Raw genomic sequence first — 25,744 nt, forward strand, 5'->3', positions numbered from 1 at the left:
CATGTAAATGATCAGCACTGTCAGGTAACATATAAAGAATACTCTGGCTCTTTCTATAGTTAGTCCATCATCGATTTAAACGTAAAATCTGCCATAATCCAATCTAAAAAATGATTCTGGCAAACAATTCCAACTTAGAGAAAATTGGGAAAGAGTCATTTATCAGATTCTTATTTTAAGGGCAATCAGCCAAACTAATCATTTTAATGAAAAATCATGGACTCTACCAATTTTCATCCACATGCAGATTCAACTGCTCTATCCAGTAACAAGAATTTTAAGGACATTCAATTGAATATTGGGTCTTAATAAATGTAAGTAAATTGTAATCATGAAAGCTAGAAAAGTGGTGGCCACTTGCAATTATTAATGTTATTATAATTGTTAGCAATTTTTTTACCTTCCATTTAAATCTTACTTACCAAAACCATGTGGGCTATTAGGTTGCCCCCAAGAGCTCCGAATGTGTAATAAACAAGGGCCTGTGAAAGAACAAAAGATGCTTAACTGAACACGGGTGCACAGTCACCCAGTTCGCACTGTGTATACAATGAAGTCTCAACAAGAGTTACCTTTGCCTGACTTGAATTAACACCAAGTCCAGAAGCATAGAGAAAGCCAAGAGCCTGAAACAAAATGATAAAAGTCATGAGCTTTAAGAAGATGCAAAGGTCTTTAAATGCTAAAAAATGTGAAAGCTGCAAATATGCACAATTGTGGAATTAAAAAGCCTCAGAAATGCATTAAAGGTTTTACAAATTATACAATGAAATGTAAGTTTAAACAAGTAAAAAAATTTAGCTTGAAGATTAAAGACAATTTAAGAAAACCAAAGCTGAACACACTTAAATATGACTTACTTGATTGCTGGGGAACGGCTACTATGAAAACAAAATGCCTCCTATATCATTACATTAAAATATTATCTATTGGACTTCCCTGGTGATACAGTGGGTAAGAATCCGCCTGCCAATGCAGGAGACATGGGTTCCATCCCTGGTCTGGGAAGATTCCACATGCCACGGAGCAACTAAGCCCGAGAGCCTAGAGCCTGTGCTCGAAATAAGAGGGGCCACCGCACTGAGAAGCCCGAGCTCAGTGGAACTACAGAAAGCCTGCGTGTGGTAATGAAGACCCAGTGCTGTCATAAATTTAAAAACAAAATTTTCTTTCAATATATTATCTATGTAGAGGGTGGTACACAATGATAATGGGTGAGTGAAAGTTGTTCAGTCATGTCTGACTCTTTGCGAACCCATGGACTGTATAGTCCAGATTCAGGCCAGAATACTGGAGTGGGGAGCCTTTCCCTCCTCCAGGGGGTCCTCCTCCTGGGTCCCAACCCAGGGATCGAATCCAGGTCTCCCGCACTGCAGGTGGATTCTTTACCAGCTGAGCCACCAGGGAAGCCTGATAATGGGTAAAGGAATCATTATCCTAGGAACAAAAAGAGGCAGCAAGGGGCTAAATTTAAGGGGCGAAGGGAAAAAGTCACCTCTCCTTGCTAGAGCATATACAACTTCTTAAAAACAAAACAAAACAAAAACACCAATCAAGCAAACAATGCACTGGTAAGGTTATACCCTCTGCTCTCTGAGGATCAGCCTTGATGACGTGAAAGCGTAAGCTAAAGTTGTAAAGGCAGGTGCTATTCTCATCCAAATCCCTGAGCTCTTCTGTATTGCCCAGTCTCCCTTGAAGTTAGGGAGGGCCACTACCTTGGATGTGACCAGAAGGGACGCAAGCCAGTTTCAGGCCTGGCCCTTGAAAACATCCTGGGCTCCTCCAGTTCCCCCTTCTCCCTGATCGACGGCTTGGAAGTCCTGTGCTCTGGATGGAGGACAGCTACACGATGGAAGCAGCCTGGATCCTGAGCCATCATCTGAAGACTGGCTCAGGCAGGAGCACTGCACGGGACCTGGCGTGAGCAAGAAATAACTCCTCGTTGTGTGAAGCCACTGTGATTCTGCGCTTTGTTTCATCAGCGAGCTTTAATTACAGTGGACAGAGTGCTTTGCAAGTGTAAAAAAGCACTGTAGTACTGTAAGGTTCTATTATTAAACAGAAAGAGGTCTTAAAAGTAAGGCCATTTCTCGGAATGGAATGTGTCTGAAGATGAAGAATGTATCTGTGTGTATATTATCATATGTGAAATAGATCACCAGTCCAGGTTCGATGCATGAGACAGGGTGCTCAGGGCCAGTGCACTGGGATGACCCTGAGTGATGGGATGGGGAGGGAGGTGGGACGGGGGTTCAGCATGGGAGACACATGTGCACCCATGGCAGATTCATGTCAATGTATGGCAAAAACCACTACAATATTGTAAAGTAATTAGCCTCCAATTAAAATAAATGAAAAAAAAAAAAAAAAAAGAATGTATGTGTGAATTTCACCTAAACTCATTTAGAAGGGGGAAAAAGCCTTGAAAACACAGGGGAGCAATTAACACATTACCTGTTTATAAACCAAAACCAAGACTATCTAAGAGTTGCAGACTGGTTACCAGTCCTGTAGAAAACAATGGTCACAATGCTTATTATTACTTATATAGCCTGAAAACAGACTTCCTCTGTGACCAGAAATTTTACCTTTAAGCAAACCCCACACTATTGCTAAATCTTTATTGCTGAAGGCATTTTTTTTAAAGTGGGCAAAATACCTTTATAAGTAGGACAAAAGACCCAGAAACCATAAAAAAGATGAATAAACTCAACTACATAAAACTGCTTATTTTACACGAAAACACATAAACATAATGAAAAGACAGTATAAAGCATATAGATAAACAACTGGGTGCAGAGGTACTCAGGTCAAGGCCTATAAGGTTCCTAACCACAGGAGCGTCCATCCCCACAGAGCTGGGTGCAAATATAATTCTGGGAAGATACAATTGCAAAAATGCCTTCAGATAAGATCAGTCGCTCAGTTGTGTCTGACTCTTTGTGACCCCATGAATCGCAGCACGCCAGGCCTCCCTGTCCATCACCAACTCCTGGAGTTCACTCAGACTCATGTCCATCGAGTCGGTGATGCCATCCAGCCATCTCATCCTCTGTCGTCCCCTTCTCCTCCTGCCCCCAATCCCTCCCAGCATCAGAGTCTTTTCCAATGAGTCACCTCTTCCCATGAGGTGGCCAAAGTACTAGAGTTTCAGCTTTAGCATCATTCCTTCCAAAGAAATCCCACGGCTGAGCTCCTTCAGAATGGACTGGTTGGATCTCCTTGCAGTCCAAGGGACTCTCAAGAGTCTTCTCCAACACCACAGTTCAAAAGCATCAATTCTTCAGCCCTCAGCCTTCTTCACAGTCCAACTCTCACATCCATACATGACCACAGCAAAAACCACAGCCTTGACTAGACGAACCTTTGTTTGCAAAGTAATGTCTCTGCTTTTGAATATGCTATCTAGGTTGGTCATAACTTTCCTTCCAAGGAGTAAGTGTCTTTTAATTTCATGGCTGCAGTCACCATCTGTAGTGATTTTGGAGCCCAGAAAAATAAAGTCTGACACTGTTTCCACTGTTTCCCCATCTATTTCCCATGAAGTGGTGGGACCGATGCCATGATCTTCGTTTTCTGAATGTTGAGCTTTAAGCCAACTTTTTCACTCTCCACCCTCACTTTCATCAAGAGGCTTTTGAGTTCCTCTTCACTTTCTGCCATAAGGGTGGTGTCATTTGCATATCTGAGGTTATTGATATTTCTCCCGGCAATCTTGATTCCAGCCTGTGTTTCTTCCAGTCTAGCGTTTCTCATGATGTACTCTGCATATAAGTTAAATAAGCAGGGTGACAATATACAGCCTTGATGTACTCCTTTTCCTATATGGAACCAGTCTGTTGTTCCATGTCCAGTTCTAACTGTTGCTTCCTGACCTGCATACAGATTTCTCAAGAGGCAGATCAGGTGGTCTGGTATTCCCATCTTTTTCAGAATTTTCCACAGTTTATTGTGATCCACACAGTCAAAGGCTTTGGCACAGTCAATAAAGCAGAAATAGATGTTTTTCTGGAACTCTCTTGCTTTTTCCATGATCCAGTGGATGTTGGCAATTTGATCTCTGGTTCCTCTGCCTTTTCTAAAACCAGCTTGAACATCAGGAAGTTCACAGTTCACATATTGCTGAAGCTTGGCTTGGAGAATTTTGAGCATTACTTTACTAGCATGTGAGATGAGTGCAGTTGTGTGGTAGTTTGAGCATTCTTTGGCATTGCCTTTCTTTGGGATTGGAATGAAAACTGACCTTTTCCAGTCCTGTGGCCACTGCTGAGTTTTCTGAATTTGCTGGCATATTGAGTGCAGCACTTTCACAGCATCATCTTTCAGGATTTGAAATAGCTCAACTGGAATTCCATCACCTCCACTAGCTTTGTTCGTAGTGATGCTTTCTAAGGCCCACTTGACTTCACATTCCAAGATGTCTGGCTCTAGGTCAGTGATCACACCATTGTGATTATCTGGGTCGTGAAGATCTTTTTTGTACAGTTCTTCTGTGTATTTTTGCCATCTCTTCTTAATATCTTCTGCTTCTGTTAGGTCCATACCATTTCTGTCCTTTATCGAGCCCATCTTTGCATGAAATGTTCCTTTGGTATCTCTGATTTTCTTGAAGAGATCTCTAGTCTTTCCCATTCTGTTGTTTTCCTCTATTTCTTTGCACTGATCGCTGAAGAAGGCTTTTTTATCTCTTCTTGCTATTCTCTGGAACTCTGAATTCAGATGTTTATATCTTTCCTTTTCTCCTTTGCTTTTCGCTTCTCTTCTTTTCACAGTTATTTGTAAGGCCTCCCCAGACAGCCATTTTGCTTTTTTGCATTTCTTTTCTATGGGGATGGTCTTGATCCGTCTCCTGTACAATGTCACGAACCTCATTCCATAGTTCATCAGGCACTCTATCTATCAGATCTAGGCCCTTAAATCTATTTCTCACTTTCACTGTATAATCATAAGGGATTTGATTTAGGTCATACTTGAATGGTCTAGTGGTTTTCCCTACTTTCTTCAATTTCAGTCTGAATTTGGCAATAAGGAGTTCATGGTCTGAGCCAAAGTCAGCTCCTGGTCTTGTTTTTGCTGACTGTATAGAGCTTCTCCATCTTTGGCTGCAAAGAATATAATCAATCTGATTTCGGTGTTGACCATCTGGTGATGTCCATGTATAGAGTCTTCTCTTGTGTTGTTGGAAGAGGGTGTTTGTTATGACCAGTGCATTTTCTTGGCAAAACTCTATAGTCTTTGCCCTGCTTCATTCTGTATTCCAAGGCCAAATTTGCCTGTTACTCCAGGTGTTTCTTGACTTCCTACTTTTGCATTCCAGTCCCCTATAATGAAAAGGACATTTTTGGGTGTTAGTTCTAAAAGGTCTTGTAGGTCTTCATAGAACTGCTCAACTTCAGCTTCTTCAGCGTTACTGGTTGGGGCATAGACTTGGATTACTGTGATATTGAATGGTTTGCCTTGGAAGCAAACAGAGATCATTCTGTCATTTTTGAGATTGCATCCAAGTACTGCATTTCGGACTCTTTTGTTGACCATGATGGCTACTCCATTTCTTCTGAGGGATTCCTGCCCGCAATAGTAGATATAATGGTCATCTGAGTTAAATTCACCCATTCCAGTCCATTTCTAGAATGTCGATATTCACTCTTGCCATCTCGTTTGACCACTTCCAATTTGCCTTGATTCATGGGCCTTGACATTCCAGGTTCCTACGCAATATTGCTCTTTACAGCATCGGACCTTGCTTCTATCACCAGTCACATCCACAGCTGGGTATTTTTGCTTTGGCTCCATCCCTTCATTCTTTCTGGAGTTATTTCTCCACTGATCTCCAGTAGCATATTGGGCATCTACTGACCTGGGGAGTTCCTCTTTCAGTATCCTATCATTTTGCCTTTTCATACTGTTCATGGGGTTCTCAAGGCAAGAATACTGAAGTGGTTTGCCATTCCCTTCTCCAGTGGACCACATTCTGTCAAGTCTCTCCACCATGACCCGCCCATCTTGGGTTGCCCCACGGGCATGGGAGAGTTTCACTGAGTTAGACAAGGCTGTGGTCCTAGTGTGATTAGATTGACTAGTTTTCTGTGAGTATGGTTTAGTTGTGTTTGCCCTCTGATGCCCTCTTGCAACACCTACCGTCTTACTTGGGTTTCTCTTACCTTGGGCGTGGGGTAAAAATGCCTTACTGACTATAAATGTTCTCAAACAAAGAAAAAAGACTGTCCAAGAAGACTGGTAAAATAATCTGCCACAAAATTAATATTTACAGTCTTACTTGTTAAAGGAAGTCAGGGCAACGAGAGTATCAGGCTGTTAAAATACAACAGCACTGTGTGCAGAGAGATCTCCATAGAAAGTACACTCACAGTTTGTCCCTTGGGAGAGCCTTCCTCGGTCAGCTTCTCAAACATCTCTTTTGCTGCCTGGATATTCTGTGTCAGGTAATCACCGAACAAGAGAGCGTAGGACACTCTCTCCAGGGCCTTGGTGTGGTTCATGCTTGCTGCCTTCTGAAGATACCGATAAGCTCTGTAAACACAAGTAATGAAAAAACAAATTAGCAACATTTTGGAATTACCATTAAAATTTGTTTTCAAGATCTAGTAAAATGTAGCTTAATTTCCTTACTGTACAGAACCCTTTTGATAGTTTTACTAAAGCAGTGTTACTTACAAAACATTCTGGCTACTTTCGTTTTTACGTAGGATACCAGTTCTGTTGTTAGAGTATCTTGGAATTCTAATTACATTAACAGTAATCCTAAAACGTTCTATTAAGAAAGTTAACTTGATTTGCAGTGTCAGAACAGTAATAATATGGTCTCCAGTAAAAAAATCCAATGATGACCACTACAACTGTCTTTAAAATCTTTGCACAGACTATAGCAAAAGTCAGCTGAAATTAGGGGACACAAAATGTTAGAGGACAGTCACTTGTTTTATGTTCCTTCATTTCTAAATTCTAGACTTTGTCTGTATGAAAATTACAAAGCAAAAACAAAAACCCCCAGAAAACACCTGACAACAATTCCTTTTGTTTGTTTTATGTCACTTTGAATTCTGAATAGTATGTGTTCCGGGCACTGAGAAATGACTACAGCTTAATCATATACAGCCATTTGCTCGCAGTTCATTCTTAGGACTGGTATTTATGACCTGTTTATCCCAACAAGCTAAAATCTAATAAAAGTAATGTCCCCAATGTCCATATATATCATATTAAGTTTTCTTGTAATGCAACTTAGGAAATCTTTTTATCTCTGGCAGTACGTTCCATTTAAAAAGCACTCAGCCATTATCTCAGCAAGGGCCTAGCTCAAAGGAAGGATGGAGTGGGCTGTGCAACCTACTCTCTTTTTTGGCTTTTCTTGTTGCTTCCGTTGAGGATTTTCATCCCGGTCTGGTACATCATTTCCGCTTCCTGCATTTGCCGTCTTCTTGCAGCCTCTTCTTCAGCTGAAAACAAAACGTCAGTTGCATTTACATGGGTAATTCTGCACCAGTTACTTGTCAGACATCAGAACACATTCCTTCTCTTGGGTGGGCATGCAAACACAATTCATGATTGTTCACCATTTCAAAATCTGACTCTAAAGATACATGGTTGTAAGTATGGCCTTTATCTGACAAAAGATAGGACTCAGGGAAACAAAATTTGTTGAAATCACTTTCCTTCAGAGAAAGCACTCTCAGTCTGCTTTTGGAGGTACTTTTCTGCTAGTAATTCTAACTTTGTATTCAATTTAACTAAAATTTCACAAAGAGCTTATGATTATATATGCCAAGGTCAGCTAAAACCAGGACAGGAAAATAAAGTCAGAAAAATATTATTATTGTCAAAGAACACTTCTGCCTCACCTGAAATGCTGTATATTTTTACAAGGAAAAAGTATTTGACTAATTATGCTAAAAAAATTAATAAAAAATTTTTATTTTTATTAACTATAGATCCCAATTTAATGTTCAAGTTGTCTATTTTCTCCTATACATTAACATTAATACAACCCTGAAAATAATAGAATTATCATAAATTTCGCAAAAGTTATTTTGCTATTGTAATATATCATTTTAATAGAAATCTGTAACTCATCAAATGACAGACATATGGATATTTCATTAGAACTAATATTTATAGAAACAGAAGTGAGTTGCTTTTACAATATTAAAAAAATCTGATGTATTAAACTGGAGCATTTAATCGTATTGGCCTACCTCCAAAGATGGACCATGTAAGATGCCATATTCTAGGACAGCTTAAATATTCTACCAGAGCCACTATTCTGAAAATGTCATTTGGTATCAACTGAGATATGTTCAAGGTTTTCTGTTGCTCTTTATCTTCAAGTTTTTCCTGAAAATACAGCTTGCCTTGAGAAGTCAGCCCCTTTGTACTGACACAGTTAAATATACTGTACTTGTCAAATGTTAACCTAGCACAGTGCATTTCACTCAAGTATTTAGAAAAGGAATTCTCTGTATTTCTTTTCACCACTATTAGTTAACCTTTACTGTAATGTTCTGTTTCCTTTGTTGCCAAAAAAACATTTCATGTTAATTAATTCAGTAGCCTGCCTACGAGTCTTCAGAACAACCCACACACACCCTGGAAAACCAGCTCAACATAAGGCAGGAGCGTGACAAGCTGCTGGGTGATGGCCTGGAAGTAGGGACACGGCCCGCTTCCTGTGCTGACGTCCAGGCTTTAAGGGACAGCCACAGCATCAGTGCTGACGCTGCTCGGCGAGGGAGAAAACAGACAGCTACCAAAAGGCCTCTGAACTGCTGGCCAAGACGCCACACGACGTGGACCTGTCTTCTGCTGAACGACACTCACTCTCGCAGAAGCCCCACTTCTCGTCCGCCTTGTAGTCGTAGGTGGTGGCACACCACAGTCTGCCGTCTTCCCTCCCGTCCGAGGTGCACTCGTCGTATTCCTTATCCAGGAACAGGAAAGGGAAGTGGCAGGGCTCCCCGTGCGCTGTGCCTTCAATGGCGGTCAGGGCTGCAAAGGCAAGGAAAACATGGAAGCACAGGCAGCACCTCTGCTATTAACACTGTCGATTTCAGCTATGAGAACCCAGAGACACAGACATGTGATTTGTAATGGGGAACATAAAGAGCCAGCGCTGATTTCTGTTCAGGGACAACGAGGTCAGTCAACTTAGTGAGCATGGCTAGCTACCTAGCTCTACATCTAGGTTAAAATTCTGTCTTGAGATAACAACCTTAGAAGGTCAAAAGTACAGCCGCTCAACTAGTGAGCAAATAAAGCAAACACAACTGAGTCAATTCCACTGCTCAGCACAACTCTTTTTTTTCCCCCATCTGAATGCTGTCAGTTTCTTCTATAATATAAAGTTACACAGTGAAACTGCTCCCCCAGGCCAAGTTAATCACTCACATAGTCCTCTGTGATCCCACAGCGTTTTATTACAGGACTGATCATCGGCACTGAGCTTCTTTCTTCACTATACTCTGGCTCCCACTAGACTCTGAGCTTGTTAAGGGAGAAACCGTATCTCTAATTTGTTCTCTAAGTTCTTTCCACGTATCTCCCAGGCGCTGGGAATTATGCCAGGGGCTGGAAATGAGGTGGAACTGAGGTCTCCGCTACGGAGAACCTGCTGCCTTACCAGGAAGGGAGACATTAAACGAACGTATGACCGATGTTTTGGAGGGGAAAGCCTCCCCGCCAGTAACTGAAGTTTACACTGAACCTCAAGGGTGTCCAGGAGGAGGTGGTGGACGGAATGCTCCGGGATGGGGTATGGAGCAGCACTGCAGGCCAGGGGGAAAGTGTGTAAGAATCAAATGAAAGAGAGCACAGTGCGTAAGAGAAAATCAAGTTCATCGTCTCAGAACATGTAGAGTGAGTATCAAAGGGGACAAAAGAAAAAGCCAGAGGAGCACCAAGAAGCCAGACTAGAGAGGTCCTGACAAACCTAACTAAGGAATTCAGATTTCATCCTGAGAACAATGGAAACTCAAGAGTTTAATGAAGGAGTGACATGCTCATCCTTACACTTTCGAGAGTGGACAATGGAACGCCAGGCTGGAGGCCAAGTGACCAGTTTAAAGGCTATGACAATGGTCTAATCGAGGGGTGATGACAGCCTCAAGAAGACAATGGAATGAAAACAGCGGATGCACTCAAGTGATGCTAAGCAAACAGAGATGGTCCTACTTACTGACTAGATGCGCAGATGAGCACAGAGAGAGGCCAAGGGAGGTGCCCAGGCTCCGAGGCTGCAGGATGAGTACCGGGTTGTCCCTACCAGGACAGAGCACACTAGAGGAGGAGCAGGTGACTGGGCAGGGATGGAGTGGATCAGGAGAGAGGCTGATTAAGCTTTGCTCCTGCTACATTCAAGGCAGCTAAACAAAACAAGAGAAAATATCTCAGACATCTTCTCAGCTGTAGCCCCGCAAAAAAAAGGCCTCCAGGTCACAGATAAATTTCAATGTGAGAGTGTGCGTAAGAATGCCAAGTGAGAAGTGTAAGAGCATGCCAAAGGGCTAGGCCTGAGCCTGGTCTCCAACCACACTCGATGAGTATGCGTACATACGTGTCAGCGTCCACTGGTTTGCTTTTACATGGAAAATTTACTTAAGCAGCAGAGCTTGTAAGTAACAGTATAGGTTCTGGAGTCAGAACACCCAATTCAAACCCTACTGATTATTACCTGTGCACTCTGAGTAAGTCATTTAATCTCTCTTATTCATAAAAGTATTTGCAGACAACTTCCTAATCTACAAATAGGGACAGCAGTCCTTGCCACATAGAGTTACTCACAAAGACGAACTGACGCAGTACACGTAAGGGGCTCCTCACGGTGCCTGCCACTTAAGGTGATGAGTCTAAGAGATGGCACATCTGTTATTATTACTGGCATGTCTGCTCTGAAAGGCTAGAAAATGTACGCTCCTTCTTTCCAATGTAAAGAAGAATACATCCTAAGGCTAATTTGAAAACTAGTTTCAGTAACTTATGAGAGGCAAATGAATTTCTAACATTTTATACCAGATAAAAGTCACTCACCATCCTGATAATTACTGACCAGAGGCAGTAACTTCTTCTTTGATCTGTCTACTTTTTAAGAAATGATCTTTAATTCAACCTATAAGCAAAGCATCCTTTATCAACAGCCTCAGAGGGGTCACTATGACTATAGAACCCGAAAAAGGTACTCCTGTGCACTGCCAACGGGGTCAAATCTGCTTTAGAAAGACGCTATTTGTATAACTGCAGTTTGTAAACTTGAACTTCAAACATCCAATGGTTTAACGAATATTTAATTTTTTCCTATGAAAACTGAAATTTCTGTTTTAAAGGCAAATAGCTTGTCATAAGAATTCTAGTTTGCCAAAACTTGTACTTTTTAAGAAGTTCAAATATATGAAAGGATTCTTTCATGTGATGGAACGATACACCAGAAAAGAAACTAAAGAGAATCCAAAGGCAATACAAGATTTTAATCCACTACTGAATCAGCATTAACTTAAGCTAGAAGAATACCCAGGGTACACCTGCTTCATCAGTTGGGTTAAACTGAAAAATCTTGGTCAAATTATACACTGGTCAAGTAATGTGATTATAAGTAAGTTAACAGAAAATCTGTATTTCTCAGTTATCTTCTCCAAGCAAAGCCACCATAAGGAAACTGCTATTACCTAAAGTCTTCCAAAAGTTACTGACTGGGGCTTGCTAGTTTCAAGTCAATTATCTCAGGTATTCCTCACAATAGGGTTAATTTGAGTTAATTTTCTTTCCATGGAGAAATTCTGTAAGAATTTAAATTTTAAAAACAGCCATGAAAACAGTACTAGTTTTAAAAACAATGGTAATCACTGCTCTGGCATATGGAAGCTGACTGATTATGCAATCTGAATTAATGACAGCCAGCAATCAAATCTGATACTCAAAAGGGAAAACTGTGCCATTAAGTCAATTCTGAACCTTCATGCAAAAATGACATAGCATCACAATTTATTTAGACTGTGGGAGTAAGATATTAAGCTTATGGTATTTGAGAACTTATAATGATGAACAGAACACTTTATACTTAAACTAGTAGAAATTTGCTCTCTCAATTAAAATCATTTAGGAAAGCTAGAAAGGTATTATTTTCCCCCTAAAAAAACCTACCCTACCTGAATATGTAATCCTTCAGCGCTGGCCAGAATATAGGTAAATGGCAGGAACGTAAATTTCGTACTATTGGCAGGGGTGTAGAGGGACATTTAATAACATCTGTTAGAAGTGAAAAGTTCCATACACCTTTAGATCAGATTTTTTCAATTGTGGGATATTTACTTAGAGAAGCATTCTCACAAGGATACAACAGAGAGGTATGTCCAAGGAGTGTTTGCACATCATCATTATTTTAAAAATATAAACCCCAGAAGAACTCAGAGAGTTAAGGAAGAGAGGGTTGGTTAAATCAACCACAGTGCAGCTGTTACAGAGGGGCGTCCACACCGATGACTCAAAGGTTACCAGAGACTAGTGGAGACACAGAAGACGAAAGCTGAGTCCTTGGGGCAACCTTCTATCTCAACAACGGACAGATTCTGAGGAACCGCAGCTAAGTGAAGAAAGCGTCCTCAGAGAAAGGAAAAAAGAAAAAACGCTTGAGGGGCCGGGAAGATAAGGACCAAGGACTGCCCAGGTCTTCAGCCATCAGGATGTGCCTGGAGGGGTGTGGATTTAATGGTCTGGCGGGGGACCGGGGCCTCACTCCACTCAGACTCAAGAATGGAAAGAGAGGAACTGAAGTCAGTGGACAGAGACCCCTTTTCCAAGCAAGACTGCTATGAGGCAAGAGTGCTGGAGCGGCACTGGGGGTCAGGTTTTGGTTTCTCTGATGTTCAGATATTACAGCATGTTTGAATGTTGGTGAGGACAGAGGGTGGAGAAAAACAGGACACTGGGTCTATCAGGTACCATGCGCATCTCAGGGATAATCTCAACGAGCCCAAACTCCTACATCTCCTCAAACACAGAAAAGCACTAAAATCATTAACTTGAGAAGTTCAACTTTTGTGATTAGCAGTAATTTTTTGATGACTGACTACCCGCATTCCCTCCCCACCCTGACCCTGCCCAACAACAACTCCTATATATCTTGGCTCTGCCCTTGCCTCTTTGGAGCAGTTCCTCAGAGCGACCTGAGAGGCTGTCTCCCACACTGCAGCCCTCAGCAAGGTCCCTGAATAAAGTATTATTTGCAATCTGTAGGTTGCATGTTTTAAAACAACAAACGTGGCTAGAATTTTGCTGTTGGTTCTGAATGAAATACCCTGGAATACTTACATCTTTTCCTCATTTTTATTTTAAAATTCAAAACAAAAACATCAACTTCTTGATTCACACAAATAAAGGCAACTGTTCTGGCTTTACAAATTTCTTCATTTTTAGAGCATTTACGCTATTAAAGTGGGCTTCCCTGATAGCTCAGTAGGTAAAGAATCTGACTGCAATGTAGGAGAACTGGTTCAATTCCTGGGTCAGGAAGATCTGCTGGAGAAGGGATAGGCTACCCACTCCAGTATTCTTGGGCTTCCCTTGTGGCTCAGCTGGTAGAATCTGCCTGCAATGTGGGAGACCTGGGTTTGATCCCTGGGTTGGGAAGATCCCCTGGAGAAGGGAAAGGCTATCCACTCCAGTATTCTGGCCTGGAGAATCCCATCGACTGTATAGGCCAGAGGTTGCAAAGAGTCAAACACAACTGAGCAACTTTCACTTTCACGCTATTAAAAGTAGTACAAACAAAACACGGGTACAGATGATTTAAAGCAAGCATACGTGAGATAAAGCAAATGGTACAGGCCGCATATTTACTGCTGACTGAGAAATATGGTATATTAATCTTCTAAGGAAAAGAACAATTTTATGTTAGTTGCTACAGGAAGACTGCTTTCATCCAAGGTTGAGAATTGCTAACTACAGTTGAGAAATTACATGTTAATGAAGGGAGGACAGACAGACACACACACTATACCAAGGAAGGCACTGCTTTAAGGACTAAGATGATTTTTCAGAAGAAAAATGAAACGCAGTCAGATGGAGAATGAACAAAACATTAAGTCAGAGGTTATACAAGCTCAGTTCTCTCTGTGAAAACAATCACTTAAAAGAAGAAGAAGCAAGTACTGGCCCATGCACCCAGAGGAAAGGGACAAACTTCAAGACACTTAGGTGACAGGAACTGTCAGAAGCCATGCACAGTGAAACCTCCTCAGGAAAACTGCTACTGAAGGACAGCGAGGGCCTCCCCTGGGGGTCCAAGGGTTACAAATCCACCATCCAGTGCAGGGTCAGTTCAGTTCAGTCCAGTCGCTTAGTCGTGTCCGACTCTTTGCGACCCCAGTGCAGGATACAAGGGTTCAATCCCTGGTCGGGGAACTAAGCTGTGGGGCAACTAAGACACGATGTAGCCAAAAAAAAAAAGAAAAAAAAACAAAAAGAACAGTGAGTTTCACTAAATAATGACTGTAAAGGTACTTGAGTTTCAAAAGCGCTGGTGGGGCGCTGTTCCACAGGACGGGCTCCCAGAGGAGTTTGCGTCCACAAATAACTTGCTGGACGACAGAACAAAGAAACACCGATGACAAAGAAATCCTTAAAGTCGGACCTGTTGAGGGTCATGACCTGCTTCCTTAACCATCTATCCATATTCTGTTTAGTCTGAGTACTAAGTTAAGGTTTGTTTATTCCTTGCCACCCTCTTGCACGTGACGATGAAGCAAAAATGCGATGCTATTACTCAGTCAACTTTCACACTCCAGAACCCAATTTTAAGCACGTTTAGTAAGTTTCAACGCTATGCCGCTCAAAACAGAGAAAGATGCTGGTTATTTCTCCTTTTTGTTTTTTAGACTATTAGGATAGCGTGCTTATTGCAAAAAAGATGATTCAAGTGATGGGAAAGTATACAAACTTTAAAGAAAAATCACACTTGAGTTACCACTGAAAACTACCTTTTTCTCCAAAGGTAATGACCGTTACTAGAAAAGAGATTCATTTCTCAAGTGCGAACATGTTGGGGGGAAATGGTTTTCTTTCACATAAGGGACCTATGATGGTTAATGGTGCTTCCCTGGTGGCTCAGATGATTGAAGAATCTGCCTACTACTGCTAAGTCACTTCAGTCGTGTCCGACTTTGTACCACCCCATAGACGGCAGCCCACCGGGCTCCCCCATCCCTGGGATTCTCCAGGCAAGAACACTGGAGTGGGTTGCCATTTCCTTCTCCAATGCATGAAAGTGAAAAGTGAAAGTGAAGTCGCTCAGTCGTGTTCGACTCTTCGCGACCCCATGGACTGCAGCCCACCAGGCTCCTCTGTCCATGGATTTTCCAGGCAAGAGTACTGGAGTGGGGTGCCATCGCCTTCTCTGAAGAATCTGCCTACAATGCGTTAATTCTGTGTATAAACTTGGCTAGGCCACAGCGTTTCAGGTGTCTGGTCAATGATGCTAGGTTTCTATGATGGCGTTTTTGGATGAGATTAACACTTAAATCAGTGGATTTATCTGAGTAAAGCAGATTACCTCCACAATGTGGGTGGGCCTCGTTCAATCAGTTAAAGACCTAAAAGAAGAAGGGCAAGAAGGAATTCCGCCAGCAGAGCCTTCAGTTCTACTTCTCTGAGGAACCCTGACCAATACAGGATCATACTAGGTGAATTATTTACGACACGGCATTTTCACTTACCACTGACGCTCCCTCCAGTGGCAGCCAGTGCAAACTGGCTAGTAATTCTTAACACCTTCCTCACTGCTACGGGTTTCCAGTAGTCAAGTATGGATGTGAGAGTTAGACCATAAAGAAGGCTTAGTGCTGAAGAACTGTGGTTTTGAACTGTGGTGCTGGAGAAGACTCTTGAGAGTCCCTTGGACAGCAAGGAGATCAAACTAGTCCACCCTAAAGGAGATCAACCCTGAATATTCATTGGAAGGACTGATGCCAAAGCTGAAGTTCTAATACTCTGGCCACCTCTGCGAAGAGGGGACTTGTTGGAAAAGATCTTGATGCCGAGAAAGACTGAGGGCAAGAGGAGAAGCGGGTGACAGAGGACGAGATGGTTGGATGGCATCACTGACTCAATGGACATGAGTTTGAGCAAGCTCCGGGAGTTGGTGATGGACAGGGAGGCCTGGCGTGCTAGTCCTTGGGGTTGCAAAGAGTCAGACACAACTTAGCGACTAAACAACTCGCTTCTGTAGAGCGAGGGATGGACAGGCCAAGTGATAAGTTCTGACATTTCCTCTAGTGACTTCTGAAGGGGGCTCCTGCTCCTTTGACGCAGGCACATCTTCCTAAGGACCCGGGACCTGGAGGTCCAGCAATCACCAGGTGTGATCACTTGGGACAGACATGACAATGAAGTCAATTCACAGAACAGGAGAGAAAAGAGCTGGAGTCCTTGATGGCATGAGTCCTGAACCACCTTCTCTATGGAGTTCTGATTATGTGAGTCAAGCAAACTTCTGCTCCTGCCAGGGTTTGGTGGATTTTCTGTTATTTGCCAACAAAACATGTCCCTTTTAAAATAATCGTGAGTGTCTGGTAACGGGAATACCACAGTGTGAACCATTTTGCCTCTTAGTGGCCTTTTTTCATTTATTTTCAACAAATGTTTATTACTGAGATGATATGCAGAAAACAGATAACACAACAGACATGACTGTCATCCTTTGAGAGGCTGGCCCTCGGCTGGCATCTGGGAACTTAAGATGTGGGGAGGGTTCCTGCCACCCCAGTGACTCACTGGGCCTAAACCACTTGGACAAACAATGTGGTTGATGCTCAACACCTGTGTTCCTCTGGGAATCTGTAATTTCAGCGGATGCCAGGCAGACAGTGACTACACGGTTAGTCCACTGGACACTCCCGGCTGGGTTGCTGAGTTCCCTGGCAGATGACAGGCACACAGTGTCACCTGTGCTGGGGAGCAGTGAGGCCTTCCCTGTGGCTCAGCTGGTAAAGAAGCCGCCTGCAATGCGGGAGGCCTGGGTTTGATCCCTGGGTTGGGAAGATCCCCTGGAGGAGGGAAAGGCTACCCGCTCCAGTATCCTGGCCTAGAGAATTCCATGGACTGTGTAGTCCATAGGGTCGTAAAGAGTCAGACACGACTGAGCGACTTTCACGTCACTTCACACGACTCTGCTGGGAAGAACCTTTGCGCCTGTTTGCTCTGGACCTCGCCCACACTGATTTTGCTTTGTACCCTTTTGCTACAATAAATCAGAGCTGTGTGGATAACTACATGCTGAGTCCTCCCGGCAAATCACGGAGGCCAGGGATGGTCCTGGAGACCCCCAGTTTCGGCTGGCATCAGACGGGCTTCTTTAGTTTGGGGGAGAATGGACGCACGTATCTGTACGGCCGAGTCGCTGTGCTGTCCACCTGAAACCATGGCAATGTTGGTAACTGGCTATGCTCCTATTAAAAAAAGGAAGAAAAAAAAAAGCGTGGTTCCCTAAATCACACCTGACCCACTGAACGAGGGTGCAATTTTGGGAAAAGAAGGGTAAGGGGCCGGGTACGACGCTATCTCCGGTGCCCAGGTGGTGATGGAATTCTCCGTGGTATGCAACAACAGCCGATCTGTTATCTGTTCTGAGAAATAAAAGCTACCTGTGGAATTTGGAAATGAGAGCTCCAACTCCTGGAGTGGGCTCGCTGGGTGCCACCACCTGCTTCCAGCCAGGCCAGCTAAAGTCATGCCTTTAGGGTCTGAACGGACCCCACTAAATGCCCGGAGGTGAATATGTTAAAATGGAGGCCAAAACGTTAAAAGTTTGCATTGCTCTCTTCTCCAAGAGGAGAGGGGGTGGGGCTGAAATCGGATCCCAGGGCTAGAACTACACTTCAGATAAACTAGGAAAAAAGTGGGGAGGCGGGCAGAGGGAGCTGACTCCAGTGACCCCAGGGATGGCAGGGATGCCAGTTTTTCAGCCTGGCTGCTGAGGCAGTCCCTATCTGACCCCTGCCCTTTCTGCATTCCAGCCTGGATCTGCCCTGGCAACGGTGACGTCACACTGCAAAACACTGAATTTACTGCTAGGAGTTTACATAAACTTGCAGTGGGGGAGGGGGAACAGAAATTTTTTTGTGACTTTAGATTTGTGGCCATGACATCTGGATGTATAGTAAAAATGGACATAAAACGTTAAATGCCGTAACTGCATGCATGGTAGAGGAGTCATCCTGATCAAGGCAAGCTCCAAAAAAGAAATGTGTTAGTGGGACACAACTTCGTTGCTTTCTGCCGCCAGTGGGTGGGCTGGAATTGAAACTCTGTGTACTGGAAACTGAACCAGCTTCCGTAACTGATGAGTTCTGCTATGGAAGACAGGGGTTTTTGCTTAATTGGAGCCTCTGGGAAAATGGAGACAAAAAAACAGAAAGAAAGGTGCTCTACAGATGGAGATGTCCTTTTGGAGTTCTGAAAAGCAGGTTTCAGTTGACTGATGGGAGCTGGTGAGAGTAGAGATCTGTCCCTTGAAGGCTGATGTGTGTATGTGTGAGTGGGGTTGATCTGGACTTCAGAGGGACAAAACCAAAACCTCTGTGGTCTGTAGCATCTAGGCTTTGCTACTGAAGAAAAGCCTCTACCTTTTTTTTTTTAAACTCCTGAATTCACAGATCCTAACTACCTGGACTTGATTCTAAGCTAAGGCCCCACACGTCTGGTATAAGCGTCCAGCCTCAATGGGAGCCGGGGCTGAACTGAAAGCCGGCATGGCTGGCTCGTAAACACAGCTCAGGCCCTCTGGCCTCTGAGCATCAGGCCGCCTCTCTGCAGTGCATCACGGCTGCTTGGCTGGACTGTCTGGGTCCCCTACAAAGGCCCACAGGAAAGGACTTTGATCTTTGATGGGACCATCCAAAATCAAGCTGCAGGTAGAGGCTGTATGGTTCCAATACAGAGCCTGACTTACATTCTTAACTTGTGGCTGGAGCCGCAAGCTGTAACTGGGGAGAGGGGACATTACACCAACGGTGACCTCTGATCACTCTGGACTGGCTGAGTCAACTCCGACCCCTCCGGAGCACGTCTAGCAGAGGTCAACTTCCCTGGGCTGTTCAAGATGACGGACTGATGTCTGACTTTGCCTCCCTCACTCTCTCCGGCTGTGGCGTACGCCTTAGTGCAATCTGATTAGCCAATGCAGCCGTCCTCAGAAAGGGACCGGTCTTTTCTAGGCTGGTCACTGGGGAAGTGATGTTCACAGGGTGAAAGGGCTGGGGGGTTACATAAAACCATTTTTAATTTTTTTTTTTTTTGGAAATTCAGGAGTTTTGTCCTGACCAATCTGTGCATTTGGTATTTTTCTGGTTCGGCTATATTAACAGTGTTTTTTTTTTTTTTTTGGTAATGCCATGTGGCAAGTAGGATCTTCCCCGACCAGGGATCGAACCCAAGTCCCCTGCGATGGAAGGGTGGTGTCTTAACCACTGGACCCCCAGGGAAGTCCTTAAAGGGGTATTTCTAGGAAGATGTTTCGCCACCTCTTTCCCACAATCCCTCCAGACGGAAGGTCAGGACGAGAGTAGGGCATGACCAAAAAACATAAAATGACTGCTGAATGGAAGCACGGATTTTGTAACCACCCAGGAAAACGAGCCAGAGCCCCTGCACCTGGAAAGGCACAGGGGAGGGGTGGGGCGCTACGATCCTTGCCTTTCGAAGCTATTTCTGGAAGTGCCTTCCTCTTCGTGAAGGAACACCCTCTGGGGCCCTCTTGCAAGCTGTTGAGAGTGCTGTGAATTCAGACTCAGCCTACAATCACACCTGGCAGGGCTGCTGAGCGGCAGAGGGGCTGACCCAGGCGCTGCACTTTCCACGCAGAAGACCTCCAGATGTCGATCACACTCGTGAGGTGGACCAACTGTTGTCACAGACAACAAAACTCTAGGGAACTGACTGGCGGTCCCTTGGAAACCAAGCACTGAACTTAAATGACCTGGGATGGACCGGGAACTCAGGACAAGAAACCCACGTGGGCAGCTGCATCGTTAGTCAGTTCAGTCGCTCAGTCGTGTCCGACTCTTCACGACCCTGTGGATCACAGCACGCCAGAACTCCCTGTCTATCATACTGCTAGTTAACGTCTTGTTCTGGGTGCCCGGCGATCATAAACTGTTTTTTTGGGATTCCGTGGGAATCCCGGCAATTTCTTCTGGGATGGGACTTCTGTATGTGCGCCCTGACTATCACGACACTGCCTCAGCCCTAGAAGGCTTTCAAGCCAGCTTCAACTTACTGGCCAGACTTGTACTTGGCCTGAACTCATGCTGCTGGTGGTGTTTAGTTGCTCAGTCATGTTTAACTCTTTTGCGATCCCATGGACTGTGGCCCACCAGGCTTCTCTGTCCATGGGATTTTCCAGGCAAGAATACTGGCAATTCCTGGTTGCCATTTCCTTCTCTACGGGATCTTTCCCAGGGATTGAACCCATGTCTCCTGCATTGGCAGGTGGATTCTTTACCACTGGGCCACCAGGAAACTGATGCCTAGAGTCAGGTAAAAAAGGCTGATACAGAAACTTGAGGAGGGTGCTAACCCGCCTTTCCAAGGGAGATCTTTACGATTAATGGGATTTCTCAGTTGGCTAAAACATGTTAAAGAACACAGCTGAAATCAATACTGCAGGGGGTCTCCTTATTCTTGCTGTCTGGGTCACACTGATAATAATTTTGCTGTAAAGACAACCTGGCCAGTGACCAAGGGGGTCTGCGGGGACACAGAGAAGAGTGAGCACGGCAGGCCTGAAGTTCTATCCTTGAAAAGGCCTGTTTACCAGGCTGGCCCTTGGCTCGTGTCTGAGAACTTAAGATCATGGAAGGGTTCCCACCACCCTCACAGTTACCAGCAACTCACCCCAGCTGTATAAACAACATGCTTATGCTGAACACCTGCTTCCCTTCTGGGTGAACGCGAGGCATGGAGCACTTAAGTGACCCGGCCCCTGCAGAAACTCCGGGTCCTGGGCCTCTAACGCTTTCCCTGACACTTCACACGTGTGGTCACAGCTCCTTGTAGGGAAATTAAACACGTCCCGTGTGACTCCCCTGGGGGAGGACCCCTGCAACTTGTGTCTGGCTTCCCCAGACTCACTCTGTGCACCCTTCCCTTTGCTGATTTTGCTTTGTATTCTTTTCCTGTAATAAACTATGGCTGTAGGTATGACTATATGCTGAGTCCTGTTGAGTCTCTCCAGAGAATCATCAAGCCCAGGGGTGTAGTCTTAGGGATCCCTGACAGCTGTGAATTAAGTGTGAAAGGTTCAACACGCAGCAGAAGGCAAGTGTGACTGTGTCACGTGAGTGACAGAAGATGAGGTCAGACAGGAGGGGCCTGATCATTCAAAGCCTTGTTTGGATTTTATTCTCAACGTGGCAGGAAGCCACCTGTGGCTTGTGAAAAGGAAGGAAGACCAGTCTGGCTGCTGTTAGATAACTGACCTCAGCGGGAGAGTGCAAATGGGAGCACTGGATAGGAAGTCTTTACACACAAGAGACTCTCAGCTACCCTCAGGAACTGCTTCAGAAAAGAGAAGCCTAAGTTTGGCTTTCAAGATGAGCAGAAATGTGACACATGGATCTGGGCAAGGAGTTGAGCAAGGAATCCCAAGCGGTGGGGCGAATTTGTACAAAGGCCCAGAGGCACACACCTCTGAAGAAGGGTGATGGGCTTAGTCTCCTTGGAAAAAGGCACATGGAGGGGAAGGTTCGGGAGATGAAGCCACAGAAGGTGGCGGCCACGCGCATAGAGAGGCTCTGTCAGTCACCCTGGGAGCAAGGACTTCATTTCACAGGTGAATGGGAGCTAATGGGAGTTGTAAACAGCGAAGTGACAGGATCACATTTGGGTTTTAGTAAGATCAGTATGGCAGAGACATGGATGAGAGGCTGCCAGAGGAAGCAAGTCTGGAAGTTAACTGTCATATAACCCAGTTCTAATCCAACTGCGACCACACGCACACACCAAGCCATGCAGACACAACGCAAGTTTCGTGTACATACGTAAGTCCTCTCACGTACTGAGAACACATTAAAAACAAGCGTGAATGAAAAGAAAAAAACAATTACTGAAAGCTGAACAATCTAAATGTTTAAAAAGTTCTTGGTATGACCACACACAGCATTACTGAAGTGATTTTAAAACACATCATGTTACAAATCACTAGTAAAATATACACCAAGAACAAAAAGAACCACAACGAAATCTTAAAATGACATTCAGTGACCTTACTGTTAGCGGTACGGTTGCCATTGTTATTTTGAAATGATATATACTTTGTTTGCTTGTCTGATTGAAGATAACATACATATTGTTAGATACCAGCACCAGGGCAAGGAGACCCCAACATAAAAATAAAGCAGCAAAGATCCTGACAGGTAGAAATCCCCTGAAATCCATTCTCTCCTTTCACTGTCTGAGAAACAGAGAGACAGCGAGCGGTGGGGGCAGATCATCTAAGAAACACGCCACGAGGCCTTCCCGTTACCACCGGGAGCGCCCCTACTTGTGCACTGTAGCCGGCTGCAGCTGGTGTGATCAGACTGCTCACTGTGTGGAGACCCAGGATGTCAGTATCTACCAGGCACAACTTCCTAGAGAACACCACACAAGTCATGCAGTTATCAGGGAATACCCTGAAGATGTCTGATAACCGAAACAGCTCCCTACTGTGGGGCTGACACTCCACAGCATCGGTCAAAGCCGTTGTAAGTTAAAATCGCATGTGAAAATCAGCCAGGGCACATCTTAAATGAGGCAAGACAGGACCTGGGAGCGGCTCTGGTGGCCTAAGACCTGTGACTTGTGTCTTGTGATAGTCACATCTATGAAAATATTAGTAAAGTCGGACAGTAGGTAGGATCTTGGATTCTTATGAACTCAATTTGTCAGTCTGATCGTTTGTTATCTCACCTGTAATATTTAATCTGAACTGGAAAAAAATCAATATGAATGTTATATTTCCTAAGCCTTTCACCAAAAAAAAGCCTATTAGTAATGATAACGCAGCTGCAATGCATATCCTTGGTGTCTACATTATACTCTCCAAAATAAACAAATTTCCCACTAAAAGGAAGGCTGAGATTCATTTTTAGGTCAGGAAACATATAAGGTGAATTTGGGACGTTTTGTGCCGCCTAAAAAGAAAAACACTTTAAAAGTTACCTACAATTAGTCAAAAGCACAAAGGAATAAACTTAAAGGGACTCTCAATAGCCAAAAATGGAAAAATGTAAACAATAAAAAAGAATGATTACAAAAGAGTAATGCATAGATATATAAAACCCATGGATTTCTAATGATGCTCAAAAGCAAAGCAAAACAAACAGAAATGAAAACATATTCACAGGTCTCTTTTGCAGGTTGCTAGGGTACCAAATCCAGAGAAGGCAACGGCAACCCACTCCAGTACTCTTGCCTGGAAAATCCCATGGACGGAGGAGCCTGGTAGGCTGCAGTCCACGAGGTCGCTAAGACTGAGCAACTTCACTTTCTCTTTTCACTTTCATGCATTGGAGAAGGAAATGGCAACCCACTCCAGTGTTCTTGCCTGGAGAATCCCAGAGACAGAGGAACCTGGTAGGAGGCCGTCTATAGGGTCGTACAGAGTCGGACACAACTGAAGTGACTTAGCAGGAGCAGCAGCAGCAGGCTACCAAATCATTATTTGAAAATATTTCAGGGGAAAGACGGAGAAGGCAATGGCAACCCACTCCAGTACTCTTGCCTGGAAAACCCCATGGATGGAGGAGCCTGGTGGGCTGTAGTCCATGGGGTCGCGAAAAGTCGGACACGACTGAGCGACTTCACTTTCACTTTTCACTTTCTTGCACTGGAGAGGGAAATGGCAACCCACTCCAGTGTTCTTGCCTGGAGAATCCCAGGGACGGGGGAGCCTGGTGAGCTGCCGTCTATGGGGTCGCACAGAGTCGGACACGACTGAAGCGACTTAGCAGCAGCAGCAGCAGGGGAAAGAATCGAGCATTTATCCTACTGTATGGACTATATTTCTGGGTAACCAAATAGTTGATGAGGAAGAGTTCTTTATGAAAGAATCCCAGATAACAAATGCAGAAGGAATAAGTTAGAAAGCCATATTCTGCAACTCCCAACTGAAAAAAATGGATCCATACAAAGAATGCAATGGTTCTCAAAACCTCTGGGTGAAAGGTCAGTGAGGAAGCTTCCAATGGCTGGATCAGCTGACAACACCCAAGCCTGCTGACAAATCCCTGAAGTGGGACAAATACTCCATCCCTCCCAGGTAATGCGACGGCAAGTGTGTGGCACTGTCTATGAATGTTATCGGTTAAAACAGTCTCACAGAGATCAGAGAACAGACTCTACATGGCTGCAATGCCTTTAGACCATGAAATGTGTGCACTGTGTTTCATGTCGCTGGATACGTTCCCGTGTCTCCTAGTTTACAGTATACGGGAACTTGAACAGAACCTGTATCCTACTGTTGTGTGAAATTACAAAAATCTTAATTATGTTGAATTAGTTCATGGTGCTTTTCAGGTCTACAATATCCTTCTACTTTTCTGTATATTTATTGTTATTTTTTGAGTTTTATATTGAGATTTCTACTAAAAAATCTCAATTTATCTACTGGAAAAAATAGTGGAACTATATGTAACTTTGTTCTGTATTTTCTAAGTCTCCTGTAAATATGTAATCATACTTTCATAATTTAAAAAATAAAAAAAGATTCTAGATAAAAAATAATAAATTAAAAAACTGACTTCAAAGATATACAACACATTGAGTATAGTTAACAATACTGTATATCTGTAAGTTGCTGAGAGAGTAGATCTTTAAAGTTTTCTTCACAAGAAAAAGAATTTTAACTATGTGGTAATGGATGTTAACTAAATTTGTGGTAGTCATTTCATAACATAAACATATATTAAATCACACACACACACACACGACTAAATCTACCCAAGACTTTGGATTGAATTTCTAGTTCACAGACCAGACAGCAGATAGTGGAATAAGTTCGATTACGTTACATAATATGATCCACTAGATCTAGAATGCGGGAAATCCTATAGGACAAAGGACATTCTTTCTTTAGCAAATAAAATAGCACTTGAAAACAGGGAGGGAGACTTGTTACAGAATAAGAGAGATCTAAGCTCTTAGTGTGGATCCTGACTGAAAGACACCAATTCCAAGAAGACACTGGAAACAACTGGGAAAACAGAGCAGAATCTGGGTGTCGGGGGATAGGAATAGGAATAATAGATAATCCTGTGAGTGTTTTAACACCTATAATTTTTGTTTTGTTAAAAAAAAAAATTTCTTACTTTTAGAGATATGTATGCAGGTAAAACAGTGTGGCATTTGCTTACTACTCCAGGAGAAAGAGAGAGTAAGTGGACACGGAGTAGCAAAGACACAGCGAGCACAAGCGCTGACGGCTGCTGAAGCTGGGGACTGGGCACGCCGGGCTCAGTACACGCTCTACTTTTGTACTTGCTGGGAAGTCTCCCTGATAAAAAAGAAAGCAATGAAAAGAAATATTGGGCAAAAACTTAAAAATGGTAATACACATCTGACTGAGGGAGAAGAAAAGGAGTGGTTTCAAAGAAACTAAAGAGACTTATTTTTCTGCAGAACTGAGCAATATGACTCAAAAATGTCTTAAAATTTTATATTTTACTTTCAAAGTTTACTTTTAACAACTCTAAGGAAACTTTCC

At 43.6% G+C, this 25,744-nt stretch overlaps 1 protein-coding gene across 1 annotated transcript in view; it reads right to left on the minus strand.

Annotated features, from left to right (window-relative positions):
• SEL1L (SEL1L adaptor subunit of SYVN1 ubiquitin ligase) overlaps positions 1–25,744 on the minus strand; it is a 64,482-nt gene that overhangs the window by 28,207 nt on the left and 10,531 nt on the right. Inside the window, exons 4-8 of the mRNA XM_070797961.1 lie at positions 8,839–9,006; positions 7,355–7,460; positions 6,372–6,534; positions 573–626; positions 423–482 (exon numbers count right to left, since the gene is read on the minus strand). Of these exons, the coding sequence (XP_070654062.1) occupies positions 423–482; positions 573–626; positions 6,372–6,534; positions 7,355–7,460; positions 8,839–9,006 (551 nt within the window). The remainder of the gene's footprint in view (positions 1–422; positions 483–572; positions 627–6,371; positions 6,535–7,354; positions 7,461–8,838; positions 9,007–25,744) is intronic.

This window comes from Bos indicus, chromosome 10 (genome assembly GCF_029378745.1).
Source record: "Bos indicus isolate NIAB-ARS_2022 breed Sahiwal x Tharparkar chromosome 10, NIAB-ARS_B.indTharparkar_mat_pri_1.0, whole genome shotgun sequence".
Lineage (NCBI taxonomy): Eukaryota > Metazoa > Chordata > Mammalia > Artiodactyla > Bovidae > Bos > Bos indicus.